This window comes from Macaca nemestrina, chromosome 15 (genome assembly GCF_043159975.1).
Source record: "Macaca nemestrina isolate mMacNem1 chromosome 15, mMacNem.hap1, whole genome shotgun sequence".
NCBI lineage: Eukaryota > Metazoa > Chordata > Mammalia > Primates > Cercopithecidae > Macaca > Macaca nemestrina.
Window position 1 is genome coordinate 112,211,969 of NC_092139.1, and position 17,384 is coordinate 112,229,352.

General features: G+C 50.6%; 1 protein-coding gene and 1 pseudogene across 5 annotated transcripts in view; both read right to left on the bottom strand.

The window, feature by feature from the left end:
- The window catches only part of RTL6 (retrotransposon Gag like 6), a 70,482-nt gene extending 53,630 nt beyond the window's left edge, over nucleotides 1–16,852 (bottom strand). For 2 of the 5 annotated variants that reach the window (XR_011614201.1, XR_011614200.1), the window contains exon 1: nucleotides 16,095–16,852. Coding sequence is in view for 3 of the 5 variants with exons in the window: in XM_011712065.3 (XP_011710367.2) it covers nucleotides 16,133–16,852 (720 nt within the window). In the remaining 2 variants the exon portion in view is untranslated. Of the gene's footprint in view, nucleotides 1–5,315; nucleotides 8,063–8,367; nucleotides 9,444–10,905; nucleotides 11,367–16,094 lie in introns of those variants that run through there. The other 3 variants (XM_011712065.3, XM_011712066.3, XM_071080725.1) reach the window with 3 other exon arrangements.
- Nucleotides 11,941–14,360, bottom strand: LOC139358752 (uncharacterized; annotated as a pseudogene).
- Nucleotides 16,853–17,384: the final 532 nt, after the last annotated feature.

The window sequence follows — 17,384 nt, forward strand, 5'->3', positions numbered from 1 at the left end:
AGCAGGAAACAGACACTCTTATCTGCCAAGGACATGTTTATCTAGCTAGGTCATGAATAATTGAGAAGTAGAGTCACAGGAAAAAAGAAGGACAAAACCCAGCACAAGTCAGATAGAGACTGTAAAGGTAAATGTGATGAAATTAAACTAAGTAGCTATAACAAGAGATGTATAAGACCTGTTTGAAGGAAAATACAAAACTTGATTGTGGAACAGGGTTGAAACTAGGACGAGACCAATGTCAGGGAGCACTTCCTCTCCGCGGTGACACTGCGGTTGCACAGCCACGTGAGTGAGCACGGCCTTCAATGGACGTGTGTATTTACATGCAGTGCAATCTTCCCTTGGTATCTACAGGGTTGGTTCCAGCACACACCTCCACCCCCACAGAATCCAAAGATGCTCAGGTCCCTTACTTAACGGTGCAGGATTTGCATATAACACACACCCTCCGGTGTACTTTAAATCTTCTCTAGATTACTTATAATACCTGATGCCATGTCAATGCTATGTAAATAGTTGCTATACTGTATTGCTTTTTTTTTTTTTTTTTGAGACAGAGCCTCGCTCTGTCACCCAGGCTGGAATGCAGTGGTGTGATCTCAGCTGACTGCAAGCTCCACCTCCCGGGTTCAAGCGATCCTCCTGCCTCAGCTACCCGAGTAGCTGGGATTACAGGCGCCCACCACCACACCCGAGTAATTTTTTGTATTTTTAGTAGAGACAGGATTTCACCATGTTGGCCAGGCTGGTCTCAAACTCCTGACCTCATGTGATCCACCCACCTTGGCCTCCCAAAGTGCTGGGATTACAGGCATAAGCCACCACACCCAGCCTCTTAATTTTTTTTTTTAAGTCAGCTGAGGCTTCGGATGTAGAAGGCCACAAAAAAACACCACTCACAACCTAACGGTGAGTAAAGTCTGCGTAAGCTACAAAATCAGAATTTTTCTTGAGCCCACGAGAGAGCTAAGATTACAAGGAAGTGAATTCCAAATAGTGCCCAGACCCACTGAGGAGAGAGAAGACAAGGCACATGAATTGTGGCGTTGTTAGCGAAGCAATGAGAAAACATAGGGCTGCTGGAAAGACAGGCAAAGAGCAAATGGTTAAAGTAGTAACAAATTCTTACGGGCTGAATATGGGATACTGTGACCTTCTGGAATAACTGGAAGCCCAGATGCTGGAGGTCACCTCAGTTCCCTACAAACTCTTCCCATCCTCTGAGTGCTCACTGGATATATTGGAGACAGGGCAGGACAGCATCAAAAGCTGCCCCTTTTTTGACACACAGACACGAAAAACAACACCTTTTCCCAGACCCTTTACTTATATAAAAACAAGAGCTCCAGGCCACTGGGGGAAGGGCAGGAAATCCTCCTAAGGTCCACGAAGGTCCATAGCTTCTGGGGAATAGAAACAGAAGATAGTTTTCATCTTAAGAAACTTGAGGACCAGGTGCAGTGACTCATGCCTGTAATCCCAGCGCTTTGGGAGGCCGAGGTGGGTGGATCATCTGAGGTCAGGATTTCGAGACCAGCCTGGCCAACATGGTGAAACCCCATCTCTACTAAAAATACAAAAATTAGCCAGGCGTGGTGGTGGGCACCTGTAATCCCAGCTACTTGGGAGACAGAGGCAGGAGAATTGCTTGAACCCGGGAGGTAGAGATTGCAGTGAGCCGAGATCACGCCATTGCACCCTAGCCTGGGCGACAAGAGAAAAACTCCATCTCGAAAAAAAAGAAAGAAAATAAATGAAACTTGAGGCTGGGCGTGATGGCTCACACCTGTAATCCCAGCACTTTGGGAGGCCTGGGTGTGAGGATTGCTTAAGGTCAGGAGTTTGAGACCAACCTGGGCAACACAGCAAGATCCCATCTGCATTTTTTTTTAACTACAAAGTAAGTTTGTTGGTGGTAATGTGATAGAATTTATTCCCAACATCTGATATTACTAACTTTTGGGTCCTTGAGATATGCAGATCCTCGTATGTAGCTGGCATAAATCCCATGATTTGAGCTCTCTTGTTTTGTGATTTCTTTCTGTTTCTTCCCACAAAGACCTGTAATGTACCTTCCATAAATGCATCCAGTAAATGGAGAAATAAAGTGGGACAAGAGCTGTATGTTCTTATCATCTACATGCTTTCCACACAAGATACATTTCTTTTTTTCTTTTTGAGACAGTCTTGCCCTTATCACCCAGGCTGGAGTGCAGTGCATTGTTCAAGCTGTTTTTCTCATTCAGATACAAAAGTTTCTTCTAGACTGCTCCAGGTAGCTGGCGTGCTAAGGGTAGCATTGTTCTGATACTACACTTTCCATGCCCTAAAAGCTCCCTTAGCACTGACGGCACCAGTGTTTTCTTTTCCTGTTTAGTAGTTTAATAGCTTTGCTGTTTGTGTTTTTCATAATTTAAGTGAATTATGTGTAACTAGTTTATTGAGGAACCTCAACTTGTTGAGACTATAAATAGATGCAATTTTATTTCTCCCCAACCCCAATCCATACAGGATCTGTTGAAGCCCTCTTTCCTGCTAGGTAGGAGGTCCCTTAATGACATCTTGGCCAGATTCCAAGGTTTTCTTCTCATTTTCATCTTTAGAACAGCCTCTTGGTGTTTAAGACTAAGCCCTGTCTATTTCTAAAGAATGCTCAGCTCAAACACAATTCAACGCTTGTGGTCAGAGTTCTCTGTGGCTCTGGTGGCTTGGAGGAGTGGGGAAGGTCCCCTCTGGACTCAACGAAACTGTTGCCCTCACCAGGCTGTGTTTATTCACGTGTTGGGACGGCTCAGAGAGGGCGCAGGGAGAGGGCCCTGGAAGGGCGGTGGCCTCTCCCACTTTCCCATCCACCGCTGAGCATGAGAAGACTTCAGCTCCCGCCTGGGCCCTCCCAGGCGGCTCTGGTCCGTGATGTCACCTGCCCTCCTCTCCTGGCTGGCCCTGGCTGGTGGCGGTCACACCACAGTGCTCTGATGCCTGCATTCTTGTGTGCTCCCCACCATGGGGATCCCACAACACCGTGGTTCCCTGTCTCATCCACCTTCCTGGGGGCAGCAGGCACCAGCAGGTGGGGATCCAGCTTCCATACATTCTGGAAACAGGAAGCTAAAGGGGTTGATGCTGACTCCCCTTGAATGGGAAACCTCCTCTCCTTCTGAGTCCCTTAATCCATGATTCATGGGATGAAGGCAGGTGGCGTGTCCACTGGCCAACCAGACGTGACCAGAATGCACCTGTCCCTGTCTCAGAGGTGCCTTCAACCTACATGAAGTTCTCAAAGCCCTCTCTCCCCTAGCTTTCTCCCATGAAGGAGAAAACAGCACTTACCGCCAAGCCTCCATGGTAGTCCCCGGGCAGATCACTCCCACAGTCCCGTCTTCTGCACGTAAGGACTCACACCTGGTATGTTTTCTTGGGTTTGGGTTTCTGGAATTTTTTTTTTTTTTTTTTTTTTTTTTGAGATGGAGTCTCACTCTGTCACCCAGGCTGGAATTTAGTGGCGTGATCTCGGCTCATTGCAGTGTCCACCTCCAAGGTTCAAGTGATTCTCCTGCCTCAGCCTCCCGAGTAGCTGGGATTACAGGCACCCACCACCACGTCCGGCTAATTTTTGTATTTTTAGTAGAGACAGGGTTTCTCCATGTTGGCCAAGCTGGTCTCGAACTCCTAGTCTCAAGTGATCCACCCACTTCGGCATCGCTAAGTGCTGGGATTACAGGCGTGAGCCACCGTGCCCGGCCACAGCTGGTGTTTCTGACTCCTTCAGGGGACGTCCACAGTGCATGCTACTGAGCAGATGGAAGTCCTCCTCCAGCCAGTAACTCGGGGGCCCAGGCCTCCTCATTGCACGAACCTGTCGCCTTCGCTGCCTGTTTCCAAGGTCACCCTGCCCATTAGCTTGAATCCAGCCAGTGGGAGGGACAGGATCCCCACCTACATTCCATTGGCTAGAGTCTAAGCATGGAGCCACACCTTGTCATTGAGTGGGCGGAGAGATGTCATTGAGCTTTTTGCCCAGGAAGAAGAAAAAACGGGATTGATAAAGAACCAGTCTGTTTGTACAACATTTGGGTTCTGGGAGAATGGCAGGTCTAGGAATTCCCTTCAAGTGCGGTAGCTGATGGCCTGTGGACAGCATTCCAGGTTCAGAATACAGCCTATTTACTGCATTGCGTTCTCAGCTTCAGGGCTATAATTTGGGGCCAAAAGAAAAAGCCCAACTCAATATCCTGCTATATATGTATAACTAGAAAATACATCGCTTTTCTTGAAAGGTGGGCGGAGGCTTTGGCAGGTGTCCTGTGACGAAGATGGCTCTCGGAGAGCCACGGGTAAGTCACATGGGTTCTGCTGTTTCTGAAAATGCTGTGACCTGATCTGAGGGAGTTGGCAGTTTCTGCTCGTTATTTTGTTGTGGTGGTGGTAGCTGGTGTGTAACCATCAGGTTTCTGTGAGCACAGTAACATTTGAAATCCAGAAGTTTTGGGACACACGGAAGGGACCACTGAAAGAGGTGGTGAGGTGGTACCGCCCAGTGCACCAGGACAAAGATCACAGAGCGAGGCTGGTGATGGGGCTCAGGACAGGCCAGGGAAGCCCACTCAGAGCGTGAGCCAGCTCCCCAGCTCCCCAGCACCCATTAGCCTGCCCAGGCATGAGGAGTTCCCTTCACAGGCTAGGGCAGATGAAGAATGGGGTGAGGAAGGGGTAAAGCAGCCAGAGTTCCACAGAGGAAGGTGCGTGGGTTCCCTCCCCCTGGGCCTGCAGCAGAGCCCTCTGGACACCGAACTGAATGGGCCAGGTCAGGGCATCAGCAGGCCGGCTGCATGAGTCACCAGCAGTGATAACCAGCAGGGCAGTGCAAGCCTGCAGGGACCTCCTGCGGACCTCCACCAATGCCGTGAGAGAAGAAAATAAAATGACAAAATATCACAGTCATGAAAATACCATTATGTGCAAGAGGTATGGAAAATAATCAACTTTACAACTTATAAAAAATATTGAGATTTCAGGCCAGGCATGGTGCCTCACGCCTGTAATTCCAACACTTTGGGAGGCCAAGGCAGGTGGATCCCCTGAGGTCAGGAGTTTAACACCAGCCTGGCCAGCATGGCGAAACCCTGCCTCTACTAAAAATACAAAAATTAGCTGGGCGCGGTGGCAGGCGCCTGTAATCCCAGCTACTTGGGAGGCTAAGGCAGGAGAATCGCTTGAATCCGGGAGGCGGAGTTTGCAGTGAGCTGAGATTGCGCCACTGCACTCTAGCCTGGGAGACAGAGTGAGACTCTGTCTCAAAAAAACAAAAAAAATTGAGATTTCAGGATGTGATGGTTTCCTCATTTGGGCTGCTCTAACAAGGCACCACAGACTAGGTGGCTTGAGCCACAAACATTTACTTCTCACAGTCCTGAAGGCTGAGAGGTTCAAGATAAAGGTGATGGCAGATTCAGTGTCTGGTGAGACCTGCTTCCACGTTGCAGGCCGATGACCGATTGTCCTCTTGCTGTATCTATTCGTGAGGGTGCAACCCGCATGACCTCACCGCCTCTCAAAGGCCCCCCTCCTAAAGCCGTCCCATTGGAGGCTAGGATTTCAACACACAAATATTGAGGGAACACAAATATTCAGTCCACTGCAGGTGACAACACTGAAAAAAGTACCTTGGGCCAGGTGTGGTGGCTCATGCCTGTAATCCCAGCACTTTGAGAGGCCCAGGCAGGCAGATCACCTGAGGTCAGGAGTTTGAGACGAGCCTGGCCAGCATGGAGAAACCCCGTGTCTACTAAAAATACAAAGACTAGCTGGGCGTGGTGGCGGGCGCCTGTAGTCCCATCTACTCAGGAGGCTGAGACAGGAGAATTGCTTCAACCCGGGAGGTGGAGGTTACAGTGAGCCAAGATCATACTACTGCACTCCAGCCTGGGTGACAAGAGCGAGAGTCCATCTCAAAAAGAAAAGAAAAGAAAAGAATACCTTAATCAATATCTCTAATGTAAACGATGAGTAACCCATTTGGTTTAAAAAAAAAAAAAAAGCAAACTATTTTACATTTGCAATAGGAAACAGACATGCATATCAACAATCTTTGAAGAAATGACACCAATGTGGATAAAACTGCAAACTTTGTATGAAATAGGATTTGAAATAGGACATGAAATAGGATTTAAATGAACGGGGAGATGGCACTTGTTCCCACAGTAAATGACTGAGCATTGCAAAGATGTCTGTTTTTCAAAGAAGTTTATAGAATTGATTAAATGCTAATAAAAATTCTAATGTAATTATGTTTAATTCTAAAGTCTCTCTGGAATGATCCCAATTTGTAAGAATGTATGTGTGAGTGTGCATGTGTGTACATGTGTGTGTGCATGTCCATATTTGCAAATTAAAATAGACTAGAAAGGAATATGCAGAAATTGTAATATTTTCTGGGTGGTGGGAGTACAGATGATTTTTATTCTCCACATATTTTATAGTTTTAAAAGTATGTAATACCTACATATTACCATTATAATTCAATTAAATCAATAAATGCTAAACAATTCCATTCATCAGGAAATGTTAAATGAGGAAGGACGGATAAAACCATTGTGAGGTGGACCCTGGCTGTGGGTGGAAATGTGGGCTGCAGGGAGTCCATCCCACTGCACGAGAAGGTGGTGGTGGGGAGGGTGGAGGAGGGGTGCAAGCACAGGGCAGATTCCTAGAACAGAAAATTCTGGAAGCCCAGTCCTAATGATGGGGACATATGAGGGATGTGGAGGGGCCGGGGAGGAAGGGGAAGGTCAGGGGCTGATGGCATCTGTTCTTTCACCATCTCTACTTCTTATTTCATGGAGATGGCTTCCTCATTCCCCTTTTATGATTGTATTTATTTTATTATATTTTATTGAGACAGAGTCTCACTCTATCGCCCAGGCTAGTGCAATAGGAATATAAAATTGTGTCTATTTATATTCCCAACAAGTTGAGATTCCTCAATAAACTAGTTACACATAATTCACAACAGCTCACTGCAACCTCCACCTTCAGGGTTCAAGCAATTCTCCTGCCTCAGCCTCCTGAGTAGCTGGGATGACAGACACACACCACCACACCTGGCTAATTTTTGTGTTATTAGTACAGACGGGGTTTCCCCATGTTGGCCAGGCTGGTCTTGAACTCCTGACCTCAAGTGATCTGCCCACCTCGGCCTCCCAAAGTACTGGGATTACAGGCATGAGCCACCATGCCCACCCTCCTATAATGATTTTAAACAGAACTACTCTCAAGTCCTCTTCAGGTTGCTGTATCATCTCTATCCTGCAAGAATCTTCCTCTATGTGGTCTGGTGACTGTCGCAATGCTATTTTGTCCTGCATGCTTTGTTTGTTCCTGCAGCTGTCTCCTGTAGGGCATCTCTCCTTCCTGAACTGGGGTCTGTGTGTCTATGTGTTGTGGTCCCCCGGTTGTATCCACCCTGGTCCTCCAGTGCACACAGGGTCAAGGAGGCCTCTCTTCAGGGCACTGTGCACACCACTCATGCCATGCAGGATGGACCCTGGACTCATGTCAACGACTTGCTTCTGTCCCTGGCCATGGGTGAACATTTTCTGGCCACAAACCCTGACAAGATTTCCAGCCCCCACCCGTGGGCAGACAGCACGTGGTTCCCAGTTATTGCTTGCATTTTAGTTTGGGGGAGATGTTTTCACTTCTGGTCCATATAAACATCCTTTCATTGTTTTCAAATGCTCCATTCATACATCTCTCGTGTGTGTCTGTGTGTGTGGTGTTATTCACTTCGAGAGCATGGACTTGAAAAGGGAGGTTTCTGTATAAACTCAATCATGATCCAGAAAATTGTCTTCAGCACTCCAAGCCAATTTTCTCATCTGTCAAGTGGGGTTGTTATGAGGATGAACTGAGAGAGATTCATCAGCAAGTAGCACAGTCGACCACACAGGGAACACCCATGGAGCCCACCGATTCTGCTTTCCGTTAGTGTTGGGAGCAGGATGAGGGTGTCCCCCATCAGTCCTGGCAACAGCAGTGCTGGGGAAGTTCCACAAGTGACCTAAGAGGAGGTACAGGTGAAAGTCTAAATAAGGAAACAGCCGGGCGCAGCAGCTCACAACTGTAATCCCAGCACCTTAGAAGCCTGAGGCAGGTGGATTACTTGAGCCCAGGAATTACAGACTAGCCTGGGCAACATAGTGAGACTCTGTCTCTACACAAAAATTTTGCAAAGGAAAAGAGAGGAGAGGAGAGGAGAGGAGAGGGGGAGGGAGGGGAGGGGAAGGGAGGGGAGGGTGGAAGGGAGAGGTAAGGGTACGGGAGGAGGGAGGGGAAAACAAGGGAGGGAAGGAAGGGAAGGGAGGGAGGGAGGAAGGGAGGGAAGGAAGGGACTGTCGCCAGTAACCTTCCCTGGAGATCTGCCTAGGGGAAGGCTATGGAAAATGCTCTCAGGATGGACACATGTGGGACATGAGGCCAAGGACTGGCACTGGAGATGTCTGCAGTCTCCATGAGTTCCACGGAGAGCTCTGGATCCGGCTGGCTCTGCACAGTGGTCCCGCGTCCCCCAGGCCCAGGGTGAGCACTGCTACAGAAAGGAGGCTCGCATGGCCTTGGGTGAAGTGGCGCCTTCGCTCAAGGGCAAGGTTCAGAAGGGACCCCAGCCGAGCCCTCTCATGGCCAGCACTCCCAGGAGCAGGGGAACAGACCCTTTAGTCCTGGAAGGAAACCCAGATGGCCCAAGGCATCCATAGCAGGGGCAGACTATTGCAGTTAATTGGAAACTGATGATTCTGGTGGAAACCCAGTCAGTCTGTGGAATGAGCTGAAACATCCCTCAAACGACTAAACGTTCAGTGAGGCAGTCAAATAAAAACACAACATTAATCTTTCCTATGTATCAGCAACAATCTCTCGGTAACTATGAAGGAAGCCTGTGAGACTCGCCATAGGATCATACCGACAGCAGAAAACTACGCCCAAAGAATTGTTTATTGACCAGGATGCTTCTCACAGCATTGTTCTCTATGACGAAAATTGTCAACACACTTCCAAAGCAAAGGGATCATTTGGGTGAAGCATGGCCAGTCCAGAGATGGGATATTATGTACTTACAAATCCTATTCTCAAAGACCATGTCATGACCTCGGCAAGTTCTCATCACATATTAAGCATGTAGGATATTGTCCCATTCTGTAAGAAAGGAAAGTAAATAGGACAACACAGGTGTGCGACTGGCTGGGGTCTCCGGCTCTGCTTGGTGGCCAGCTGCAATGTGACTGGTTGGCATGACATGGACCCAAGACTCCGGCTGTGCTCTGATGTGTGGTCCTTCTGCTCAGCCGCTAAACAGACACCCGGTAGCTTCTCCGCCGGGCTCTGGGCGAGGTGCTAGGGACGCAGGTGACTCACACAGCAGCCCTGCCCTCTAGGAGCATAGTCTGTTGGGGGAGACAGACAGGCTCAGTAACGGCATAAGTCCATCACTTACTAGGTGTGAGCCTGAGGGTGTCAGGGCAGGAGCACAGCCACGGGACCCCTCGCCCGGCCTGGTTGCTCAGGAAGGGTCCTAAGAGGAGTAACACTGGATCCTTCTTAACAGAACAATAAGAGCAGTAGAAAGGAAGCCGTTAGGGAGGCCGGCTGTCCAGACCTGCAGCGGGCAGTGGTGGTGGGGACAGAGAGCCCGGCTGACCTGAGAGTCATTGAGGACCATGATGTCCAGGCACTGGAGCAGGTGTAGGAGAGAGGAGTAAGGCAAGAAAGATGCCCAGACGCCAAGCTGGGGATGCCCTGGATGGAGAAGAGGAGGCTCCCCAGAAAATCTCCATGGCCACAGGATGGAATTCTACCAGGCTGGGCCCATGGGAACACAAAGTGAGAGCAAGCGTCACAGAGCCAGAGAGTGGAGGCCCAGCTCTTACCTTATCTGTTCTCTTGCCTCAAAGGGGCCAGACAGTGGGATGGGGAGGGGGCTCAGCCCTAGACCCCCCATGTCAGGCAGAGACCTTGCAAGGCCAGGTCCTTGTAAACCTCTCAGATCAGCCACGTGGGGACAGGCAGGAGGGTACTATGTACACTCCAGGCCTTTCCATAGAGGAAGACACTGACTAGGCAATGGGCAAGCCAGGGGGGACCCTGATTTTCACTCCCATTCCCAAACCAGCCACCAGTCACAGAGCAGCACATGGGGGAAACCTCAGGGCAAGGCTTTCTGCAGGGTGGAAGGAGAGCCTTCCACTCTGCAGCCCACAACTGCAGAGTCCCTACACAGAGCCCCCCACGCTGCACCCTGCACACAACTCACCAAAGCGCTTATGCCTCTCCAGGCCCTGCACCTGTTACCAGGGTTTGGGGGAAACCGTAGAATGTTTTCAAGTTCATCTAGTAACAACAGCTAAGAAAGTCTGAAGGGGGATAGTCCTACTAGATATGAATAGAAATTATAAAACCTGGCAGGGCGCAGTGGCTAACGCCTGTAATCCCAGCACTTTGGGAGGCTGAGGCGTGGATCACCGGAGGTCAGGAGTTCAAGACCAGCCTGGTCAACATGGCAAAACCCTGTCTCTACTAAAAATACAAAAGAATAAATAAATAAATAAATTAGCTGGAAGTGACAGCTGGTGCCTGTAATCCTAGCTACTCAGGGGCCTGAGACAGGAGAATCACTTGAACCCAGGAGGCAGAGGTTGCAGTGAGCCAAGATCATACCACTGGACTCCAGCCTGGGTGACAGAGACTCGGTCTCAAAAAAAAAAAAAAAAAAAAAGAAAATTATAAAACCCAAATCAGCTAAAATAGGGAAGTACCAGGCAAGACAAATGGATCTGAATAAACAGTGGGGAAGTTGGTTCTACTGTACGTAAGATTTCCCCGTGTGCAAAGGAAATAACACACGTGACCAAGGGAGAGAAATGATTTTTAATAAGTGGACTCAGGGTGTTTGTTTAAATCTTTGAAAGACAGTCTATTCAAAGCCTCCTCTCACATGACATGCCAAATTAATCCCAGAAATAACTGTGTATTAATCTAGAGGGGGAAGAAAGACCTGAAGTTTAAAGCGATGGAAGGAACAGTTGCTGATGTTTGCAGAACTGCCGATCCTTGTCTCTCTTTAGACCAGCAGTTCTCAAAGTGGGGCAAGAGCCTTTTGGAGGTCCACGAGGTAAAACCGTTTTCATAAGAATCCCAAAATATCACATGCTTTTTCCACGTCATCTCATGGGTGCAGTGGGGCTCTCAGAGGCGCCATGGCATATGCGCTCTTGCAGGTTAAGCACAGCAGGTAGGAGGCTCCCACTGTCTTCTATTCAGCCAGACCTTACAGGCATTTGCAAAAATGTCTTCTTCAATGCTTCTCCTCACTAATGTTTTGTTTTGGAAAATACAGTTTTTTAATTTAAAATGTTATTTGTGTTTTTGTTTTCCAAATAATTATTTTAAAACTTTGTTTAAATTTATAATATGGTAAATATTGTTGGATAAAACCTATGTAAGCAAAAGCTCTTTGAGGCCCTCAGTGAGTTTGGATAGTGCAAGGGGGCCCTGATACAAAATGTGTGAGAGCTGGCCTTGGCCTGTGGGCTCTGCAGTGCGGACTGCTGGATCCATGTGCGGGTCCCAGGGCGTTGCAGGTCCATCAGAGTAACTAATTCAACAAACGTGTACTGAGTACCTATCACGTGCCATGGATCCCAAGGCGTTGCAGATCCACTGGAGTAACTAATTTGACAAATGTGTACTGAGTACCTATCACGTGCCAGGCATCGTCATAGGTGCTAGTGCTACGGCCATGAACAACACAGACAAACTCTACCTGCCTGCCCTATGTTCTTGTCTAGCAGACACAGTGCTGTGGAGACAGATTGACTATGTCAAAATCTCAATAAGATAAAACACACACACTAAGTAAAAACCCAGAAACAGCTGCAGCAAATATGACACACACCAGGTTAATATCTTTAATATATACCGAGCTCATAGAAATTTATCAGACCCCAGAAGATAGAGCAAAGGACACTGACAATCCACAAAAGAGGAAATACAATCGCTTCACATGAAAGATGTTCAACTGGGCTAGAAATCAGTGAAATGCCAACTGAAACACAATGCTATGTTTTCATTATCAAATTAGCAAATATTTAGCCAGATGATAATGCCCAATACGGGCAAGATGGACATGTTTATCCTTGCTGGTGGCAGTGTAAGGGGATACAAATGTTTCTGGAATCCATTTTGTCAATATGCAGTAAAAGCCTCAAAGGTTTTCATATTCTTCAGTTCAAGAATCCCACCTCTGGGAGTCTACCCCAAAAAAATAACTTGACATTGGGAAACAGCCTGTGCACAGATATTCATCAATTTATAAATGAAAAATCAGTAACAGCATTAGTGATCGGCAACTGGCACGATGGTCCATCTAGTCGATGGAGGAGTACATAGCCACTCCAAAATAAAATATTTAGTAATCAGAAGGGGAGATGCCCCCGATATGCTAAAATAGCTGCACAGAACTGTATTATTACAGAAGACAGCAGCAAAACTATGTTAAAACAAAATGCAAAGAAACTATAGTCGGGGGGGAAAGCCTGAGAGACACCAAAATGTGATGTTTTACTTCCTTCTTTCCTCTACTTGCAAAAATTTATCTAACATGTGGTTTACATGGATAATGAGAAGACCTAGTAGGTTTGGTGCTTGTGTATGCAAAGGCATGAGGCACACGTAAGTGAGGAGCTGGGTTTCCTCCCATCTCTACCCCATCTGTGCTGTGCCGACTGCCACCCCACCCAACCTCAGGTCCCCAAGAGACAGTGACACGCGGGCTGTCTGTTCCACATGGAAGGCCATATACCCCAATCTTCTCCCCTACTCTGGGGAGCTTCTCCTGTTGGCCCAACAGTCTGCTCTTGCTTCTCTTCCCCAGGAGACCCACCTTGTGCCTACCTCTCTAAGTCCCTAAACCAGTGCTCTCCAAGCAGAGGTGCCATGAGCCTACGGCTGTGGTTGTAGATGGAGGCGCCTCTGCTAGGATCTCTTCCCTCTTCCACCTAGAGCTCTGCCCCCCAGTCGGTGGCTGCAGCATGGGCCCTTTTGTCCAGTCCCAGGGCTTGTTCCCTAAGTTAACCTCAGCACATGCCTAGCTCAACCCATATCTCTTCATTCCCCTACAGGCTGGAACTGCCAGGGTGGTGCCCACCCAAGGCAGCTCTGTCTGCCATGACAACAGGAGCTGGTCCTGCCACACTTTCTGGGTTTTGTTTTCCACTCCTCCTCACTGCTCAATACATACTTACCTGGGGCCAATGAAATAGGTCTTTGCTGTTTCCTAGAAGTCACCAAAATGGTTCAGGACATTAAGTTAGTCCCAGGGTCACACTATACTAGGCCACGGAGTCACCCCTTCACTAACTTCCATCTCCAGTGATGCCCTGGTATGCAATGAAGCTTACTTACCAGAGGGGTACCATGTGGACCAGAGAGCAGTCACAATACAGTCCAAAGATGTCACAACCATGGAAAAGAGAACTTGCCTTCACATGCGCTGTTGAACACTACTGCCTGTCCGTTTTACCAATCGATACCTGTTCTCCTAAAATTTAGATAAATTATAACCCCAAAATATGTACAAAGCACTCCCTTCCCCCACTTTGTTCTTCAGCCTGATCCCCGGTCAGAGGTCTCCCTCTGGGGCTGCGCCTCATCCTCCTTAGCTGGAGACTAAGGTATCTTCCACTAAAGCCACCACGGGTCCTCACCTCTCCAATGTGGGCTTCTTCCAAGTTCAAGTTGAAGGGCAAGCCCCGACCTCTCTCATCTGCTCCATGTTCCCAAGTGCAGGGAGCTATCAAGAAGGTCCTAAGCGCACACCAGTACTCCTCCCAAGCCCGCACACATAAGCACCGAGAGAAAAAACACAAATCACCAGCCAAACAAAGGTGGGGCAGCTGCTTGGATCGGGTGCCCATAGGCAGAGGACCCGGCTGCAGGTGTGGACACGGAGTGTGGACGGTCTTTCCTAGGCAGCTCTGGGGTGTGGGGCAGCACAAGCCTGACACAGGCATGGTATGGCTTTTAACAAGCCACTTGGGTAGAGCCAGGGCTGGCGACACGGCAGAGTTCCCACCCTGCTCCCATGCTGGGCTGGGCCACATGGAAACCTTCCAGATGCCTTTTCCCAGGTGCCACTGTACCCCTTCACTTGGGGGCAGCTCTGCCTGGCAGGTACTAGTCTTACCAATATAGCTGCTGGAGACAGAACAGAACTGGGCACAAAGAGAAAGTAATCTGTACACCTCCCATTCATGGAATGGTGGCCCCACTGTGTCCTCCCTCCGTCCATACTTAAAGAGCACCATGGTCCCACCTGAACAGCCTTGGCTGGAGTCCAGGGGAACCTAAAGCCTGTATTCAGGCAGTTGTTCAGCAGGGCAATTGGGCTAACAGAGTTGATGATGAGTGGGTGGCAGTAGCCTGCGGACCCCAGCAACCACTGAATGTCCTTGCCCTTGCAAGGCAGCGGTTCTTCAGAATCGCAGTCACTTTTCCCAGCATCATCAAAACTCTTAAGAAGCCAGGTCCAAGGACCCAACCTCTGGGGTCCCAAGACACATACATGTCTTTAGGTGGGTGCGGAGGTTGTCCTTCTGCAGTCAAGCCAGGACCCTTCAGACAGGGGCAGATGAGCCCAGGATAAGAATCCCTACGGTCCAGGAGGTCATGTCAATATGTTTCATTTGGCATTGAAATATGGCGGAACAGCTCAGTCCAAAGGGCATGGCCAAACTCAGCCACAAAATGATTTCTTGGTCACCCCTCTGTGAGGAAGGACCAGGTCCTTCAGAAGCAGGACATGCATGCCAGTGCTGCATTGTCACCACACTAAGACGACGACAGTCCACAGCTCTTTGCTTTTACATATGCCACCAAGACCCTGGCTGGGTTGACAGAGGCAGACACTCCCCGGCCTTAAGTGCTTAAGGATGTTTCCCAAAGGGAGTCTGTTTTCTCTTGGACAAAGGCAGCCCATCTGATTGCCCAGGCATGGGAAGGACATGCTACAAGGTGCCTTTGGAGACCCACAGATGGTGTGTGAGTAGCTGCAGGGCTGCAGTGAAGGCCACATGGCACCTGAATGGAGATGGGAACGGGTCTCAAGCTGGGCAAGGCTTGAGACAGTGACAGGGTGCAGAAGCAGGAGTGACTGAGCGTCAGCCGATGTGGCACTGCCCATGGAGATTCTGGGCAGCAAAGGGAGTCACTGGTATCCACCCTCAGCCTGCTATGGCCCTCAGGTGCAAGTGTGCTGGAACCTGCAGCCTGATAGACTTGACCAGTGGCTGAGAGTCCACCATGACCTTATTTAGCAGGCAAGTTCCAGATTCCCCTAACTTCTGGCTCGATCAGAACACCAGAAGCTGAAGCCAGGCATTAACAGAGACGCAACACGGGTCCTTCCCAGTGAGAGCAGTGGGGCCTCCCAGACTGCATACTCACATGCAGAGTGGAACCTGGCCCCTGGAAATGGTAGAACTACACTCCTAGCAGTGACCACTCGACCACTACAGCACGGATGAGGCCCTGCCTGCTGCACTGGGCCCTGGCAGGGCTGGCAGGCATCTTGGGTGGGAAGCCAGACTCCCTCTCCAGGTACACCCATCAAGCCACCAGCCTGGCCAAACTGGCATCTTTCTGTCCAGAGCTCATCAATAGGAACTGGGCAACCAGGTGGGGAGCCGCCAAAGGAGCTTGGAGAGGGCAGAGTAGGAGCCTCCATGAACCAAGTCAGGCTGGGAGGGGTCAGCCCTCGTGGTTTGTCAGCGTGCGGCAGAGTCCCTGTGCCTAAGCAGCAGAGCGGTAGTCATTGAAACAGCCCGGGATGCCAGCAAGAGGGAGGCGAGCATGCAGTGAGCGATAGGTACAAAGCTAGCACATAAGAGGAAGCGCAGCAAGGTGGGCAACCAGGGCGCCAGGAGGGATGGAAGGAAGATCTCCTTGGGGAACACATCTGGAGAGGCAAGAAGGGAGGTCTTCAAACAGGGGCGATGCTGTCCTATGGGCATTTCTTCTACACAGCAAAGAGCGTATGCTACCTGGGTGGCTGCAGACGCTACCAAGTGGTGGCGGATTCTTAAAGATTCCGTGCTCGGGCAGGCAGGGCTGGCGCTGGACTAGTCCCGTTGGAAGCTGGATGCACTGGGCAAGGCCCCGTGCCCGCAGCGGCCAGCTGACGGCAGAGCATCTGCCTCTCTCGCACGGCCCTGTTAGAGGCAGAAGTCTTCCGGATTTGGGCGCGCCGCGCATGCCGGAGCGGAGACTTGTAGGTTCTCCGCAACTCTGCCAGGAACCCCTGATAGTTGTTGCGCAAGGGGCTGTCAGGTTGCATGTGCGGGATAGCCCACTTCTCCGCCTCCCCAGTCAGTCGAGACACAAGGAAGGCCACGCGCTCGGCCTCACCCGGGAAGCGGGAGGCCTGGAAGATCATGAATCTGTCCATCTGCATCAGGAACCCCGCCAACTGGCCTGGGTCCCCGGAAAAGGGCTCGGGCAGAGAGGTTGGAGGTGTGGTCATGGGCCGAGTCCCGTTTGAAGTAATTGCAGAGATGGGCGGGGTGATCTGCAGAGCCCCCGGGATCCGCGCCCTGGTGCGTAACAAGGTCAGCTCTGCCATCACGCTCTCCAGCATGTTGGTGAGATTGGCCTTCTCTGCCCGCAGGGTGGAGGCCTCCCGCCTCAGCGCTGAGTTGGTGAGGCGCAGGGAGGTCAGGGTGTCAATAACATCATCCATCTGGGCGTTCGGAGACGCTGCCGAGGCCGGGCTTTCAGCTTTGGACGTCTGCGGCTGCACCATGCTGGCCAGAGGTCAGCCACGGACTGAGATCCGCGGGTGGGCCAAGGGGGTGTGGTGACCAGGTGGGCCCCTGTAGAAATGGCGGCAGAGTGGGGTGCACAACGCGAGGGCGCTGCGAGACCCCCAAGCTGAGGGCCCAAGAGAGGGGCACGCGTGCCAGGCGGGGGGCAGGCCCTGGGGACTTCAGCCCCGGTCCCACGCGGCTCCTTTACTGCAGACTTCGCGGGCTACGGAGCCGGACGGGCGGCTGGACCTCTCTGGGCCCTGGAGGATTAAGAAAAGATGTTTTTAAGGTTTCAATTGCGACTAGCGGGCAGGAGGGTGAGAGGCGGCGTGGAGGGCCCGCGCGTGGGTGGCGAGGCTGCACAAAGCCCCGCGGCGCCCGCCCCGCGCCCGCCCGGGGGAGAACAAAGGGGTCTGCTCCTCCGCGGTCGCGGGCCTGGGGGCCACCACAGCGGCCGGGCCGGGCCGGGCAGTGGGCCGGGGACGCGCGTACCTGGGGTCTCGCGGTTCCTCCGCGGCTCCGTCCGCC